Raw genomic sequence first — 18,326 nt, forward strand, 5'->3', positions numbered from 1 at the left:
CATTTCTCTTGGATATATACCTAGGAATAGAATTGCTAAGTCATAGGGTAACACAACATTTAACATTTTGAGGTACTGCCAGACTGTTTCACACAGCAACTGATTATTTCACATTAACATTGATATGTATTAGGATTTCATTTTGTCTGCATTCTTGCCAGCACTTGTTACTGTTTTTCTGTTTATAACCATCCCATTTCATGTGAAATGGAATCTCATTATGGCTTAGAGTTTTAGATTTGCATTACCGTAGTGGTAAATGCTTTGAGCATCTTTGGTTATAACCATCTTTGTACAAATTTCTATGCAGATCCTTTGTTTTTAAAATCGGTTACTTGTCTTTTCAAAATTCTTGAGTTACAAATGTTTATTTTATATCTTACAAATATATTAAAACAAATCCCTTAGCAAATACATGATATTCCATTTTTTATTGCCCATTCTATGGGTTGTCCTTTTACTGATGGTGTCCTTTGAAAACAAGCGTATTATCTTTTTATTTTGTTCATTTGTGCTTTTGATATGTTTAAGAGCTTTGATTAGCTCTATTTTTTAAAAATAGACTTTTAATTAGTTACTTTGTTTAGGTTTACAGCAATATTGAGTAGTCAGTAGATTTCCCATATGTCCCCTTTCTCCTCCACATGCATAATCTCTGACATTATCAGTGTCTCCCAGGTTCCCATGAAGTGAACATTTGTTGTAATTGATAAACAATACACATCAGTATCACCTGAAGTCCATAATTTACATTAGGGTTTACTCTTGGTGTTCTGTGGGTTTGGACAATGTTTAATGACATGTATTTACCATTTCTGTATCATTCAGAGTGGTTTTACTGCATAAAAATCCTTTGTGCTCCACCCGTTCATCCCACCACTCCCCAAAAACCTTAGTAGCAACTGCTCTTTTTCCTTTTTCCATACTGTTGTATTTTCCAGGATGTCTATATTGGGAATCACATAATATATGCCCTTTTCAGATTGTCTTCTTTCACTTAGTTACATGTATTTAATATTCCTCCATCTTTTTACATGGCTTGATCAGTTCTTTTTATCACTGAGTAATATTTCATTGTCTGGATGACAGTTTACTTACCTATTTACCTTCTGACGGATGTTTTGTTTGCTTACAAGTTTTGTCAATTACAAAGAAACAATCATGTTCAGGTTTTTATGTGGACACAAGGTTTCAACTCCTTTGGTTCAATACCAAGAAGTGCATATGGTGTTCTTGGGTCATATGGTGGGAGAGTGTCTTTAGTTTTGTAAGAAACTGCTAATATCTTTTCCAGAGTACCATTTTGCATTCCTACCAGCTATGAATGAGAGATCCTCTTGCTCCACACATGCTTGCTGCCTTTTGATGTTGTCTGTGTTTCAGATTCACCCATTCTAATAGATGTGTAATGATATCTTACTGTTTTGATAAGTGTTTCCCTGATGACATGATATTGAGGATTGTTTCATGTTCTTTTTTTTAAAAAATATTTTTTCTTTAACTTTTTATTTTTGCGTAGACAAACTGGGGTGTAGGCCAGAGGTACGGAGAGGTGAGAGGATTCACAGGTGACAGAGTGGGGAGCAGAACAGGTGGATCTACTGAAATGCACAGCTGAGCAGGCAAGACAAGAGAGGTCTTCTGTATCCTGTGGATTAGCTCCCTGGCTGGGGAGTGAACTCAGGCCCTAGCAGTGATAGCACTGAGACTTAACCCCTAAGCCACCACGGAGGCCCCAATTTCATGTTCTTATATGCCATCTATATATTTTTAGTGAATTGTCTGTTAAGGTCTTTGACCCAATTTTTAATCCAGTTTGATTTTTGTGGGTATATTTTGGGTAATAGTCTTTATGAGAAATATCTTTTGCAAATATTTTTACCTACCTAACTTTAAAAAAAATTTTATTTTATATAATTCTTACATCATTTTTCATCTTTGCACAATGTATGCATTTTCATTTTGGTTATATTCCCCATACAATTGCACCCCCCCTTATTTTGAAGCTAGTTCTCTCCCTTTCCCCACCCCACCCCCACCCCCACCCCCACCCCCCGGGTAGTGTGTCTCTGGTTTATAGTTGCTTGTTGATTTTGATTTTTACTTTGTATTGATTAGACTTTTTCCTGGTCCCTTATTTAGGTTTTCTAAATTCCTACTATGAGTGAGACCATCCAGTATTTTTCTTTTTCTTTCTGACTTATTTCGCTGAGCATGATTCCTTCTAGCTCCATCCATGTTGCTGCAAACTGCATGTGTTTATCTTTTTTGATTGCTGAGTAATATTCCACTGTGTATATGTACCACATCTTCTTGATCCAGTCATCTATTTTTGGGCATTTGGGTTGTTTCCATAGCTTAGCTATTGTAAATAGTGCGGCTGTAAACATAGGGATGCGGATGCCCTTTGGAATTACTGTTTCTGTGTCATTTGGGTAAATACCTAGGAGTGGAATTGCTAGTTCATACGGAAGCTCTATGTTTAGTAGGTCAAGAAATCTTCACACAGCTCTCCATATGGTTGGACCAGTTTGCACTCCCACCAACAGTGCAGGAGAGTTCCTTTTTCTCCACAACCTCGCCAACATTTGTTGTTGTTAGTTTTTTCAATATGTGCCATTCTCACTGGTGTGAGATGGTATCTCATGGTAGTTTTGATTTGCATTTCCCTGATTATAAGTGATGTTGAACATTTTTTCATATGCCTGTTGGCCATTTGCATTTCTTCGGAGAATTTTCTTTTTAGCTCTTCTGCCCATTTTTTGACTGGATTATTTTCTTTGTTTTTGTTGAATCTCATCAGCTCTTTGTAGATTTTTGTGATCAGTCCTTTATCATTAGTGTTGTGTGCAAAAATTTTCTCCCATTCGGTGGGGTTTCTCTTTGATTTGTTATTGTCTCTTTTGCTGTGCAGAAGCTCTTTAATTTGATGTAGTCCCAGCTGTTTATCTTTGCCTTTACTATCACTGCTTTGGGTGATGTGTCTGTAAAGATGTCTTTGAGGTGCATGTCATGTAGTGTTTTGCCTGTATTTCCTTCTATATATTTTATGGTTTCAGGTCTTATGTCTAGTTCTTTAATCCGTTTTGAGTTGTTTTTTGTGCATGGTGTGAGGTAGTAGTCAAGCTTCATTCTTTTGCATGTAACGACCCAGTTTTCCTAGCACCATTTATTTATTTATTTGTTTGTTTAAAAAAAAAAAAAAACTTTATTTATTTATTTATACAAGCACTGGGTGCAGTCAGAAGTGCGGGAGGGTGAGAGAATTCACCAGAGCCAGAGCGGGGAGCAGAACAGGCAGACTGACGAAGTACACTGCTAAAGGGAGCAGTGGGTGACAGGAGAGGTCTGTGTGCCATGTGGGACCCTTGCTGGCAGCTGGGGATCAAATTGGTGCTGCAGAGGCTGAGGACACCAGCACCATTTATTGAACAAACTTTCATTGCTCCAGTGCATATTCTTTGCTCTTTTGTCAAAGATTAGTTGACCATAAATCTGTGGGTTTATTTCTGGATTTTCTGTTCGGTTCCATTGGTCTGTGTGTCTGTTCTTGTTCCAATATCATGCAATTTTGATGATTATGGCTTTGTAGTATAGTTTGAAGTCTGGGAGTGTGATGCCTCCATTCCCTTTTTTTTTTTTCCAGGAGAGCTTTGGCTATTCGGGTTTTTGGTGATTCCATATGAATTTCATCAATAATTGTTCTATTTCTTTGAAGAATGTCATTGAAATTTTTATTGGAATAGCATTGAATCTGTATATTGCTTTCCTACCTAATTTTTTTTTAACCTTAGTAATGTCCTCTCTCTTCTCCTCTCCTTTCCTTCCCTCCCCCCTCCCTTTCTCCCTTCCCCCTCCACCTCCTCTTTGTATAGAAGAGCTAAGGTATAGGCCAGAGAAAGGTACAGGGCATGAGAGGATTCAGAGTGGGGAGCAGAACAGACAGAACCTACTGAAATATACTACTTAAGGGGAGCAGTGGGCGAGACAGGAAAGGTCTGCTGTGCTACGTTGGTTAGCTCCCTAGTGGGGCATCAAACTCAGGCCATAGAGGTTATAGCACTGAGACTTAACACCCCCCCCCCACCCCGTGCCACTAGGTAGGCTTGATCATCTCATTTTCTTAATGTCGTCTTTTCACAGTGCAGAGGCTTTTAACCTGTATTAAGTTCAGCTTATCCATTCTTTCATGGGTTGTACCTTTGGTATTTTAATTTAAAAGTAGATATAATTTGGTTTTGACAAAAGAAAATTTTAACTCAAATCTTTGGTGGAAAGCTAAATCATAATATAGGATTGTGATACAGAAGTTTCCTCTAAATTAGGATTTCCACTGGTGTCAATATTAGTATTTGGAGATTATACTTGGGAAAACATTTAGTTGAGGTAGTTCTTTATTTCCGAAGGACTTTAGGTTGCTTGAACTAACTGCTATCTCTACTGGGCTGTAAGTTCTGTAATATGCCAGAAAGAGGAATAACAGTTTTTGTTGTTACAAAAATTGAAGGTGACAAAGATTAAATATTTATTTATTTTTTAATTTTTTAAAGATTTATTTATACAAGCACTGGGTACAGTTAGAGGCGTGGGAAGGTGAGAGAATTCACCAGAGCCAGAGTGGAGAGTAGAACAGGCAGAGTGACGAAGTACACTGCTGAGGGGAGCAGCAGGCGGCAGGAGAGGTCTGCGCACCATGTGGGACCCTCGCCCGGGGATTGAACCGGCGCTGCAGAGGCTGTGGGCAGCTTCGCAACCCAGGGCTCAACCACTGCGCCACTGGGGAGGCCTGAGATTAAATGTTTAAAAAGAAAAACTAGGCTTTCCCTTACTTGTGAAACTATGTTTTACTAATGAGGTAGGATGCAAAGAATATAGGAAGATGAAGAAATTAAAATATTTATTACTTTTGTAAAATATACATCTTTGCTACAAGATCTTCCTGTATTGTAAAGTAGTACTTATAAGAATAGGCAATGGTAGTTTTCAGAATCTCCATAGCTATTGTACGAGTCATTAAATAGTTTTTTTTTTTTTTTTTTTAATGTCAGTTACCACAACAAAATCACATCCTTGCTGAAGGTGTTAGTAGGTGAACTAGAACTATGCAGGAACTGGTTTAATTCCAAAGATGACTATTACTTGCTCTGCTAGTATGTGCTTAACTGATAATACTGTTTGTTGTTTGATATATTAAGATTGTTTGCTTTAAACAGAAAATTTAAGATTTACCCAGTGATAGCAGCAGTGTGCGATCAAGCTCTATCCTTTTGACTGTTAGCCTAGTATGTGTTTTTCTGTGGTCATGTAGTTTGTAGAGTAGGGCAGGTGGTCCATTGTTATGCCCAGTATTTCTCAGACATCGGTGAGCCCAAGCTGAGAATTTTAGAGCTAGATAGGATCATTGTGGTAGAAGGGTCTACGGAACAGAGTTAATTCTTCACTGTTCTATGGTGCAGTTAAATTTACATATGGCCTCAGATGATTTTTCAGGGAATGAACATAGCATTGAATTTGGATAACTTCAGATATCGAACCACCTGGAATTCTTGCTAAGAGAGTACTGCATCAGAAAAATTGTACTGTAACTCCTGGATTCTTATATTTACTGAAAACATGAGAATGTGAAGTAAGATTAGATGTGGATGACAATTTTTTAAGTGACGCGAGTCTATTAAAAGACTGAAGCTGCTCTATATGACTTACTGGTTAAAGTCTATTTTGTTACAAATGAATTATTCTGAGTCAAATGTAGATTTAACTGAGTTCAGTGTGCATTTTAGAACTGTATAAGGCCGTAGCTCAAGAAAATTCTGATTTGAATTTTGATAATTGTTAGCTTTTCACTAGTATCAATGTATTGTGATTCATACATCTCCTAAAATCTAACAAGTACAAAATGCATAAAATAAATAATTAGTAAATAATCACTTTATGATTTGTCTTTAATTGGTGATATAGTTGGGTAAAAAGATAAAATAATAAAATATTTAGATATTATGACATGTTAAAGTAGTACTATTTTATAAACAAGTTTATACTATTTTATAAACAAAAGTACTATTTTATATACAAAAGTTTAGTATTATTTTATAAACAAAAGTTTTAAAGTTTTGAAACTTTAAAAAACCTGTATTATTAAAACCCATTTAAAAGAAACTTTAAATGTCATTTAAAAAATTATTAGGAATACAAGTGCTAGATTTCAGAATTTTAGTGTAGTCTTTTTGTTTTATCTTTCAAGTATTCCACATTAAGGATTTTCTGGGGGAGAAATGGTATTATTTTTGGGCCTCATACAGACAAAAATAGTTAATTGAATTACTATTAGTTATTTGAATTACTATTTGGAAATTAGTATTTCCAAATTCCTATTTGGAAATTCAGATTACTATGAATTACTAATTAATAGTTAATTGAATTACTATTAAATTTAAAATTGAATTTGTCCTAATTCTTTACATTATTTTGAATGTGTAGTTATCGTTTAGATCTGTATATGACTTTTACTCAATTGTGGTAATTCTACTAACTAGTTTTTTCAATTGAAAAGCAATACATGTACATTCATAGTAACCATGTTTCATGTAACACAATAGAGCCCTAGTAGTCTCCTGTTCAGAGGCAACAACTTCAACAGATTGCACAGTACAGTTAATCTAAAACATTTTTCTTATCACTATAGCATTGTTCTAAAATATTTGTTACATTTGTTACTATACTGTTCATTTTATATTTAAAAAGTATTCTTTAAATACTTTAGGGGATAACTAAATGTTCTTTTAGTAGAGAGATAGTTTTGTAATTGAGTTATATGGTTATGTCTATGATCTAAACTGTGCATTTTTATTATGAAAAAGTGATATATTTAGTGTTGGATTGACTGAAAAAAAGAAGGTAGTTAAGTCTGCAGTGTTGTAGATTAATTCTTCAAAGAAATAAGGTGCAGGAGCCTTCCTGGTAGCACAAAGGGTTTTTAAGACGCAACCTATGAAGCTATTTGCAGCCACTGCAGCACCAGTCAATCCCTGGCCAAGGAGCTACCCACATGGCATAGCAGACCTCTCCTGACTCGCTTGCTGCTCCCCTCAGCAGTGTATTTCAGTCTGTTTGCATGTTCTGTTCCCCACTCTGTCTCTGGTGAATCCTCTCACCCCCGACACCTCTGGCCTATACCCCCGTTCTTGTATGCATAAATAAATAAATCTTTAAAGAAAAAAAAAAGAACAATTTATAAAAAACAAAAAAACAAAGGAGTAAGGTGCAAATAAACTTTATTAACAGAAAGTGTATGTCATGCCAGAGGTAAAAGTTGCTTCTAGATCTGTGCCTGGAAAACAAAACTCACATGGAACTTTAAAATAATCAAGGAAACAATTTTTTAAAATTTATTATTATTGAAGTACCATTGTTTTACGTCATTGTTAAGGTTTTGACAGTATAGGATTTTCCCCCTCAGGTGTATTCACAATAGGACTCACACCATTGAAGTATCCTATAGTCCCCCACCATAGACCATGGTGTTCTCCCTCTCCCCACCAACCCTTGTTCTCCCACTTCACTCTTACCCCTCTAAAAGTGCAGATCTGTGGTCAGCTTTCAAAAGTTTATTTTAAAGTTAGTCTTTTTTTTTTTTAAAGATCTACTTACTTATTTTTATATAAGAGCTGAGGTACAGGCCAGAGGTGCGGGAGGGTGAGAGGCTTCACCAGAGGCAGAGCAGGGAGCAGAACAGGCAGACGACAGAAATACATTGCTGAGGAGAGCAGCGGGCAAGACAGGAGAGGTCTGCTGCGTTGTGTGGGATTCTCACCAGCCGGCTGGGATCGAAGCTGCGCTGCCAAGGCTGTGGACAGCTTCACAGAGAGGCTCTCAACCCACTATGCCACCAGGGAGGCCCAAAAGTTGGTGTTTTTCTGACCCTTTGTTTGGTTTCTTTAGATTGCACCATTATGTGACACTATTCGGTATTTATCTTTCTCCTGATTTATTTCACTTAGCATAATCCCTTCCAGCTCCATCTACATTGCCAAAAATGGCATGAGTATCTTTTTTGATTGCTGAGTAGTATTCCATTGTATATATACACTGCATGTTCTTGATCCATTCATCTGTTTGGAGGCATTTAGGTTGTTTCCATATCTTGGCTTTTGTAAATAGTGCTGCAATAAACATGAAGTACAGGTTTCCCTTTTGAATTACTGGTTTTTTGTTCTTTGGGTAGCACCTAGGAGTGGAAGAGCTGGGTCATATGGGAGATTCGTTTTTAGTGTTTTGAGGATCCTCCACACTGCTTTCCAGAGGGGCTGGACCAGTTTACATTCCCACCAATAGTGTATGAGGGTTCCATTTTCTCCATACTCATGCCAGCACTTGTTTCTGGGCTTTTTGATATGGGCCATTCTCACAAGTATCAAGTCGTTTTGATTTGTATGGGACAAAATATTTCTGATAGTTGTCTGATATTAAACACACAGATCTCCTTATGATGTTGGTAACAGGTAAGGAATTTAAATATTAAAAATGTTCTGGTTGTCAGCTTTTAAAGGAAAGTTTGCCCTATGGATTAGGTACTAGGAAAAGTATTTTTGAAACAGAACAAGATCAGGAAAGGCTCAAACCAGGATTTAAAATAATGAAAACTTTGAAAAAGATTAAAAAGAACTTTGAGGGTTAATTTGTAACCATTTAAGTAAGCAATTGCAATTCTATTTCATATTTGGAAAACATTCTCAAACTGGTCTTTCCATTTTCTTACGATAAATAATTGATATCCACAAATATTTATGGTCCATACACTTTTTAAATTAAAAATGGTAGAGAAAATTAAGCAAGTTTGGCTTTATTTTTTTATAATATTTGCAAATCTTTGAAGTTATCACCTCCCTTTATTAAAAAACAATGATAAAGTGTATTACAGCTGGCAGCCTTAGAATACAGGAGATTTTTCACCCATTTGGATGAGATATTCTGTAGTTCCAACAGTAGGAAAATCAACAAATATTGCCCCTACCATAGTATTTTTTTCTTTGATCTGTGTAGAGATCTTACCTGGGAGCAGCTTGCATTTACTACCTGCCCTTGTGGCTTTATTAACAAGAAAATAGGCATGTTGTCTTTTTTTTTTTTTTTTTTTAAATATTTATTTATTTATTTATTTATTTATACAAGCACTGGGTACAGTCAGAAGCGCGGGAGGGTGAGAGAATTCACCAGAGCCAGAGCGGGGAGCAGAGCAGGCAGAAGGACCGAAGTACACTGCTGAGGGGAGCAGCGGGCGGCAGGAGAGGTCTGCGTGCCATGTGGGACCCTCCTCCGGTGGCCGGGGAGCAGCCGGGGATGGAACCGGCGCTGCAGAGGCTGCCGGCAGCTTCGCAACCCAGCGCTCAACCGCTGCGCCACCGGGAAGGCCCCTATGTTGTCTTTTTTTGAAACCAATCATTTTATTATGATGATGTCTTTCCCATATACCATCTAACTTAAAAATAAAGCCATGACATTGCTTAACAAGCATAGGAAGTATAAATTGTTATTTTCCTACTTGAAATTAAACATTTAGTGAATAGCACTTTATTTCCTAGATTTGGAAACCTAGCCAAAAAAAAGATTTATTTTAATGTCAGATTACAGACTTCTTAAAAAAAGCCAATTTTGATTGATAAATTTTTCTTTATGTACTCTGCTCAACACCATGTTTTATAAATATTTAATGAATACTTCCATTACTAAGCATTTTATATCCCCCCCCAAGACTTTTAAATAAAATAAATATGGGGCATTGGAAATTAAGTGAACCAAAAATGGGAAAGAATAATTGATATACTTTTATGAAATATAAGGAATTTATTGCCTTAGTACTAAGGTTTTATTTCATATGCTCAAACCTCATTCTTTATGCCCCAGCTTTTTTTTGTGGAAAATTTCAAAGATGTACAAAAATAGAAAACCCAGATTCAACAGTTTTTTTTCATGTACTGCCTTCTATCCCCAGGTTATTGTGAGACAAGTCCTGGATATCAGACAGTTTCATTCACAAATATTTCATCTTTTTTCTCTAAAAGATAATCATGTCTTCATCTGAGACATGGAAAAGATCTAGTATGCAGTGAGCACATTATATTTTGAGGGAAGAACACAGTTATTAACAACCTTAGCCCAAATTGGTGTTGAGTGAGAAAATAAGTTACTATAGAAACTATTGACATGCTGATAACTTTAGTACTCCTGAACTAATTTTATTTTTCTCTTAAAATTTTGAGTGCCAGTAATTCCTTCCCTTTGGCTTTTGATGCTTTCTCTGTATCTCCACAAGGGGGCAGATAAAGGAAGAGAAAAATAAAATGTGTATGAATCTGATTTGAGTCTCTTTTATTTAGCAATCAAAGGGAGCTGCAGAACAGTATTGGAGTGATTTTTTCAAAATGTCTTTTCTTCTGAAACAATTTGCAGGACCTCTTTTATTCATCAGAGACAAAATAATAGTTGTTTAAAAAAAGTAGAAGCATTAATCTTTAAAAAATGTTTTTCAAAACACTGTCAACCTTTAATCTGTTATTATTTTGGGTGTCCATGAGAAAATAGAATTTCAGTTTATATATACTTTTTGCCAGTTATGGTTTTGGATAACTATTGTTGGAATTTCTCCTTGAATAATGCGGATGTTGCCTAGTTGATGAATTGTATATTTGATTAGCTGTCTTCATATGTAGACAGCTTTTTCATTTTTTCAAAACCTGTCATTTAGTGAATTGTGTTCATAAGCACCTACAAATATATTATGGTTGCTTTATGTCTGACAAAGTTTGAAGTATGTTTGATAGCAAATACCTGAACTCCATTAAAATATGTTTACAGTCTGAAAATTTTTATTTTTTAAAGATTTATTTATTTATACAAGAACCAGGGTACAGGCCAGATGCGTGGGAGGGTGAGGGGATTCACCAGAGACAGAGTGGGGAACAGAACAGGCAGACTGACAAAATACACTGCTGAGGGGAGCAGTGGGCGCAACAGGAGAGGTCTGCAGAGCCATGTGGGACCCTCTCCGGCCGGCCGGGATCGGACCGGTGCTGCAGAGGCTGCAGACAGCTTCACAGCGAGGTGCTCAACCGCCTGCACCACCAGGGGAGACCCGTCTGAAAATTTTAAATGAACATCTGTAGTTTTATACAAATCAATTCTTACTTTATATGGAATTGATATTTGGATACTCTCTGGTGTAGAGGTTTCTTTCCCAATGAATATATTTCTTTGGGGGGCAAAGCTAAGTTTTCAAGTAGACTGTATATCTTTACATTTTGTGTATGTGGTTTTAACTGCAAAAGATAGGGGTTGGGGGAGGGAATGATGTGATAAATATGCAGAAATTGATTGTTCCTACTTTTGGCATCTGTTTTGCATTATTGTTTATCTTCTGATTATCAAAGTTTCTGTACTTACGCAGCATGACATAATGAAATTATTATTTTACATTCCTATAGCATTCTGTTTTGCAACACTTAATGCCTTTTATTCTTTAGCTTCATGCATGAATTATGTAGCATATGTGAAGAGGCTTAAACTGTTTCCATTGCATTCTTTCTAGATGGCTCCTGTTATATTTAGGATATACTTATACTTTAGACAAAGTAAGAATGTTATTGTTGTTGACCTTGACACCAGATAACTGGGCAGACATTATATAGCTATGTTTGAATCCTCACAAAATGTGCTGTTAAAGCCAACAGAGTGCTGGCGGGAGACTCTTCTGGACCGCAGAGTTATGGAGCTTTTCTTCTCAGTAAGTCTTTTTTTTCATCTCTGCTAGTAAAGGCCACAGATGGTGCCACTAAGACTGTACATGCTTTTGTGTTTTTCTAAAATAAAACAGGACAGATTGCTTTTCTTCGCCAAGGCCTTCTCTTTTAATCAACATATATGCTTAATCAAAAAATACATGGAAATAGTCTTGCTAATTTATTAAAATGTTACATAATTACAAAAAGTTTGCTTAAAATTTGAGGTTCTCAAACTTTTTGGTTTTAGACCCATTTTACATTATTAAAAATTATTTTGGACCCAGAAAGACTTTTGTTTATATGGGTTATTGCTGCTAATATCTTATTAAAAATTCAAACTGAATTTATAAAAAGTTTTAATTCATTGAAAAAAATAGTAATAGCAAACCATTATGTATTAATATAACATTTTAATAATAGAGACCTGTATTTTTAACATTTTTGCAAACCTCTGATTTAAGGCTTTCTATGACAAGCAGATTCTCAGTCTGTTTCTGCATTCAATTTGTTGCAATATTACACTCATGTAACGTTGGGGAAACTGCACTGTATACATGTATGTCAGTGAGAGAGTCTTAACAGTGAGAATGAAAAGACAATTGCTGTTGTGAAAATAGTTTTGCTTTTTCAGATAAGGTTTTAGGAACCTCTTAGGGATCCCTGGACTAAACTTTGATAACTGCTGTTTTATAGTAGTACACTTTTTATATACCAATTATAAGTCAAGAGTTAAATTAGTGTATTGAATAGCAATTTATTTTACCTTTAATCTTGTTTATATTTGCTAAATAAAAGAAACTATGCAATATATTCCTGTGTTTGCCTCGAGGATCCTTAATATAGTAAAGGTCAGAAGTTTAAGGGAAAATATGACTGAGGGAGAGAGAGGGAGGCAGATATACAAGTTAGATACCATGACTCAGGCAAAGGTCCAAATAAAGACCCCATAAAAAGAAAACATGGAAGGTACTTTGCTTAATCCTGTCCTTCAGTTATACTTTTTTAACTTCTCATTTGTTTTAAAAATATTGACTAGCCATACAACTGCCTTTCCTATTTTTATTGAGCCATTTAAAATATTGTAGTTATATGGCATACATTACAAAATACCTAGAATCAGGGTATTTACCCATGGGTAGACATGTAGAAACGTTCAGACTGAGCATTACCTTGCATTTTCTCTAAATGAGAGAAATGCTGTTTAAAAATACCGTGAATATCAAAGACATGATTATAACCAAATTTTAAAACGTCGTCTGCTTTTGGCCTATGGAATTGCTTTGCTTTGTATCCAAGTTCAATTTCTTGTATAATTCAATTGACTGAAAATAGGTCGTGTTCCAGCAGTTTTTGAAAAGGTAAAAAACTTGCTGGCAGCTCTGGAAACAACTACCCCAAATCTGAACAGTTGTCTAGACAAACTGGACAGCTGCTCCTGTCAGCTGTGAGCTACCACATGTAAATAACTTCTCAGTTTGAAGGTTAACCCTTTTTCACTTTGTTAGTTTAATCTTTTTGTGTTTCTGGCCTGTTACTTTTATTTAAGCACTTCTATAAGTTTAATAGGTAAGTATAAATAACAAGTTGCATGGAATTGACACTTTCAATATGATCTTATCTGAACTTTAGAATACTTTTATGTTGGATTCTATCCCTCAGAACTTCACAAATTTCTCAGTTTTTTTCTTCTATAAGGTTCTGGAAAATCACTCTCATTAGTTTTCCTCCTACCTTTTTGACAGATTTTCATTTATGGTCTCTTCTTTCTCTGCTCATTGAATGAATATTAGTATTTTTATTTTAGTTCTAAACTTTGCTGACTAGATATGCTTTCCTTAGGCTATTCTTTCCACCTGTATATCCTGAAGGCCCACTTCTGTACCAGTGTCTACTTTAAATCTATATTAGCATAGGCTTCTCCCAAGTTCCAGAGCCTTACAATCCAAGTACTTACTGAAAATCCAATGGATGTTTTTATTTGGATAACTGACAAACTGTTCATTATTTTCCAGTAGAATTCATCATCTTAGTAACTTGCTTCTCTTTACTCCTATCTTTATTTTTTGTTTTGCTTCCCTATTTAGCTCTCTAGGTATTCTGCTAGACTTTGTTTTTCTTTATCCCTCTTCTTCTTTTGCCAGAATTCAGGTCATGAATTCAATTTTTAATTTGTATGAAATGTTTCAGATATTCTAGAACTACTTCGTAATGCTGACATTGGAAGAAAGGCAAGAATTTAATATATTACATAAACATTAACCATTGGATTTATCAGATTTTTGGTGGCCATATTTCAGAGAACATAAATTAAGTTTGAACATAGGCAGATTTTCAGAAAAGTTTCTTTCTTATTTTTAGTTTATTACATAGTTAACATTAGTTCTCACCTCTAGACCAGGAATAAGCAACCATTTTCATCTGTGGATAGAGAAGAAACTCTGTTCCAAGTTTCCCTGTATCCATTGGTAGATTGTTAACCTGGATATCATGTTTATAATGTTGATTAGGTTCAAAGGCATGATAGAAATTTATATTTTAGAGAAAAGGAACTTACAAATGAGTTATGTTGAAAGTTTATCAATCAGGCAGTGTGGATATATGAATTTGTATATTGTACAAATAATTTGTTATATAAAACTTAAAATGTAGACTATATTTTGAAAAACACATGAGTTGCTCTAATCCACAATTCGGAAACTTCTCTAAAAGCCAGGTCACGATTGTAGGTTTTCTAGGTCATATGTTCTCCAAGGCACCTATTCACCTCACCATTATAATAAAGAACAGCCATAGATGATACCTAAACAAACAGATGTGGGATTATGGCACAGTAAAACTTTTGACTATTGTTAAAATGTGAATTTAACCAAATTTTCCCATGTCTTGAAATATTCTTATCATTTGATTTTGTTTTTCCCACCCATCTAAAAATATAAAAAACATTCTTACTTCACAGGCCATATAAAAACAGGCACGAGGCCAGAGTTGCCCTGTGTGCTGTAGGTTACCAATCTTGTTCTAGGCCAATTAACTTTGTCACTTTTAGTTTTTTAGGTTTCTTAGAACCTTAAGAAGTTCAGGGATTAACTAAAGATTAGTGGAGTCAGTGGTTGAATAAGGATTTATTGAAGATTTGGTCACTCTATCCCAGTGAATACTTAGTATAAAAGTTCCATTTTCAAGTAACTGAATTGCAGAGTCAGCATGATCACAACATGAGATAGAGAATAAGTGTTTAAAGCTGACATTCACAAAACAGGAAAATAAGAGTGGAAAAAGCAAATCCTTGTAGAAAGTTGGAAAATGGTCACAGTGAATGCTGTGGTGGAGCAAGATGAAAAATTACCTATTACTACATAATTTCCCATTGCTATTTTAATGTCAGATCACAGAAATAAACTGTCTTTAAAATCTGAGGATATTAAAAATACTATAAAATTGGAGGGGTATATTTTGGGAGTATCTCCGTCATACAGAGCACTGTGTACCAGGTACTTTGCATCAGTATTGCATTATTGAAATAAAATCTAGGGGCCTCCCTGGTGGTGCAGGGGGTTAGGACACAACCTATGAAGCTGTCCGCAGCCTCTGCTGCATGAGTTCGACCCCCAGCTGGCCAGGGAGCAACCCACATGGCGCAGTAGACCTCTTCTGACTCGCCTGCTGCTCTGCCTGTTCTGTTCCCCGCTCTGTCTCTGGTCAATACTCTCACCCCCAGTGCCTCTGGCCTGTACCCCAGCTCTTGTATGCATAAATAAATAAATCTTAAAAAAAAAAAAGAAAGAAAATCTAGATGAGGTTCAAAATGAATTTAAATATTATTTACATAAAATTTTTGTTTTTAAAAAGTTTCACCATTTATTAGTAAAATAGCAATAATTTAGAATAAAAGGAGATCCAAACAAATTATAAGCCATCTCAGAGTTAATGAAGTGTTTGTATATATTGGTTGGACGAATGAGGGATTGAGTGGTATATTTCAGAGTATGCAACTGTTTACTTCCACTAAAGCAGCATTTATATACTCTTGATTGAACTTGTCTGCTAACTTTAGCAAGGAGCTGTAGCTAGGCATAGTTAGCATAATACAGATGACTGTCGTTGCTGTTTTTAGAAGAAGCAGTATGTCTGACTGACTGGCATCTGTTTCTCTCTTTGTCATAACATGCTGGAGACAGTTCAGTTTTCAAAATGTAGGTAGCCTTCAGTTAAAAATTAATTGGTATGTTTAAAATCATGGTCTATAATATAAAGTGGGCTGAGGAACAATTTTCAAATTTAGTTTTATCCAGGAATTAATTTTCAAGAATTAACAGTTAATTTTTCTCTTACCTCATTCGGCATTATAAACACGTGACCCTTACAAAAGAAGAATTTATTTTTATAGATTAGTAATTCTTTTTAACAGGTACATCGAAAAATCAGAGAAGATTCAGATATGGCACAAGATTCTCTACAGTGCCTTGCCCAATTAGCTTCTCTTCATGGACCCATCTTTCCCGACGAAGGATCACAAGTTGACTATCTAGCACACTTCATTGAGGGATTACTGAATACTATTAATGGGTAGGTATATTTGCCCTTTATAATTGAAAAAGGAGCTTTCTTTATTTTTAACAGTGGAGGAAAAAGAAACCAGTGATTATTTCCTCTTTTTTACATTTTGAAGTATAGTCCTATGGGTAATTTTAAATTAATACATAAAGATGTGCCTTTAAAAATGATTAGGTGATAATATTTCCATGTTTAGAAATTAGTTGTTATAATTTCTTCAATCATCATTTAATAATGCTCATTACTTGATTTTTAGAATTGAAATAGAAGATTCTGAAGCTGTGGGAATCTCCAGCATTATCAGCAACTTAATAACTGTGTTCCCTCGAAATGTTTTAACTGCCATTCCAAATGAACTTTTCTCCTCTTTTGTTAACTGCCTTACACACCTCACTTGTTCTTTTGGGCGAAGTGCTGCATTGGAAGAAGTGGTAAGTGACTATTCTAAAATTATGTCTGGTTTCATAAGCTAATGTGCTGTACCTTGGGAGCATTTTTCCCGACAATTATTTAAGTGAGTGCAAGAATTTCTTAAAATTGCATTTTTGTTGATATGTGCAAATTATTATTTTTTTCAATCTGTGTTTGGGATCGTGACAAAATTTTTTTGATTAAAATTACTTTATTGGATTAAATTTATTGATCTTAGTATTTTAACTGAGATAATTTAGTACCTGAATATAGGAAACAGAATGAAATGCTAATATTAAGAAGTATATTAAGAACTCATTTTAACAAAAAAACACAAAGTTTAAAGTGTGCTGCTAACTTTGTGAGGTGGCTCACAAAGTTATGAATTTTTTGAATAACTTTTTTGAATAATTTTTTTGATTATGAATAATTTTACATATTTTCTGAGAGTTTTAAATTTTTGGACTTCTTTGAAAATTAGGTAAATATACTTTGATTCAAATAATTCTAACCAGTCAAAGTAATTTTTTTGAGTGTGCTCTTTTATTAGTAGTATGTTTTAATAGTTTACCTTAGTAGAAGTTAATTTACTATAAAGATAAGACTAAGGACTTCTACAGATGTTTTGGATACAAATTTTCAAATGCACAATTGAACCAGATTTTTATATTCCAAATATTTCATTTAGTTTAGATTGCTAAAACCCTTGACAATACAGTTTGAGTTTGTAACAGTATTATGAATAACTACATTCATCATGGGAAATAATTGAATTTTTCCTACAAAGTAATTAGTTCGTGAAACTAATTTTTCTTTTTATGAGTTTGATGGCTAAAAGGGGGCCTGTGCATGAGTTGCCAGAGGATTAAATTAAGGTACATCTTTTTCAAGGATTTTTGTAAGGGTAAAAGGAATATTTGCAGATAATCTGTTTGAATTTTGTGTTAAATTCTGATGTATTTTGTTTGGGGAAAGGTTATGGCAACATGTATGAAATTTACATACCCTTTTAGATGTGTTCAGAGATTGAAGGACTTGGGAATAATGGTCTTTATGTAATTGGACACTTCAATGACTTGATGAAGAAAGGAAGCAGGTTAGGAAGATATTTATGTGTTGGAAAAAAGTAGGTAATAGAGATAGAAATCTAAACTTATCATATATAGGATTTTAATTTCTCAGGGTAAAAATTTATGTTCTAAGCTTGCAAATCCAGATAAGTATTTAAGGTATACTTAAGCCCCTTCCAAATGTCACAAATTCTAAGTCAACCAGGTTTCATTTAAGGTGATTTTTACTATATTTAGTCCCTCCTGCCCCTTGCCTTGGTTGTTTTCTCTTCTAAACCAAGAGGATTAAATAGCGTGTTGGCTATATATTTAGAATACACCTTTTAATTTCTGTTTGTGAGTTAAGAATGTTCCTAAAGATTTTAAAGAAGAACTTTTAGAAGTCATATTACATTTTTGGCTTGTGGTTTTTAAGTTCAGAATTTATTTTATTTGACTAGCATACTGACAACTGGGAAGACATTTTTTCTATGAAAGTGTGACATGGAAATGTTGGAAAGCCTAGATACTCTTCAGA

The 18,326-nt window shown here is 34.8% G+C and overlaps 1 protein-coding gene across 2 annotated transcripts in view; it reads left to right on the plus strand.

The window, feature by feature from the left end:
* The window catches only part of XPO4 (exportin 4), a 116,338-nt gene that overhangs the window by 51,714 nt on the left and 46,298 nt on the right, over positions 1 to 18,326 (plus strand). For both annotated transcript variants that reach the window (XM_037527353.2, XM_037527355.2), the window contains exons 7-9: positions 11,664 to 11,776; positions 16,183 to 16,340; positions 16,585 to 16,759. In XM_037527353.2, coding sequence (XP_037383250.1) covers positions 11,664 to 11,776; positions 16,183 to 16,340; positions 16,585 to 16,759 — 446 coding nt within the window. The remainder of the gene's footprint in view (positions 1 to 11,663; positions 11,777 to 16,182; positions 16,341 to 16,584; positions 16,760 to 18,326) is intronic.

Source organism: Talpa occidentalis, unplaced genomic scaffold, assembly GCF_014898055.3.
Source record: "Talpa occidentalis isolate TD23 unplaced genomic scaffold, MPIMG_talOcc4v2.1 talOcc4.5, whole genome shotgun sequence".
Classification (NCBI taxonomy): Eukaryota; Metazoa; Chordata; class Mammalia; order Eulipotyphla; family Talpidae; genus Talpa; species Talpa occidentalis.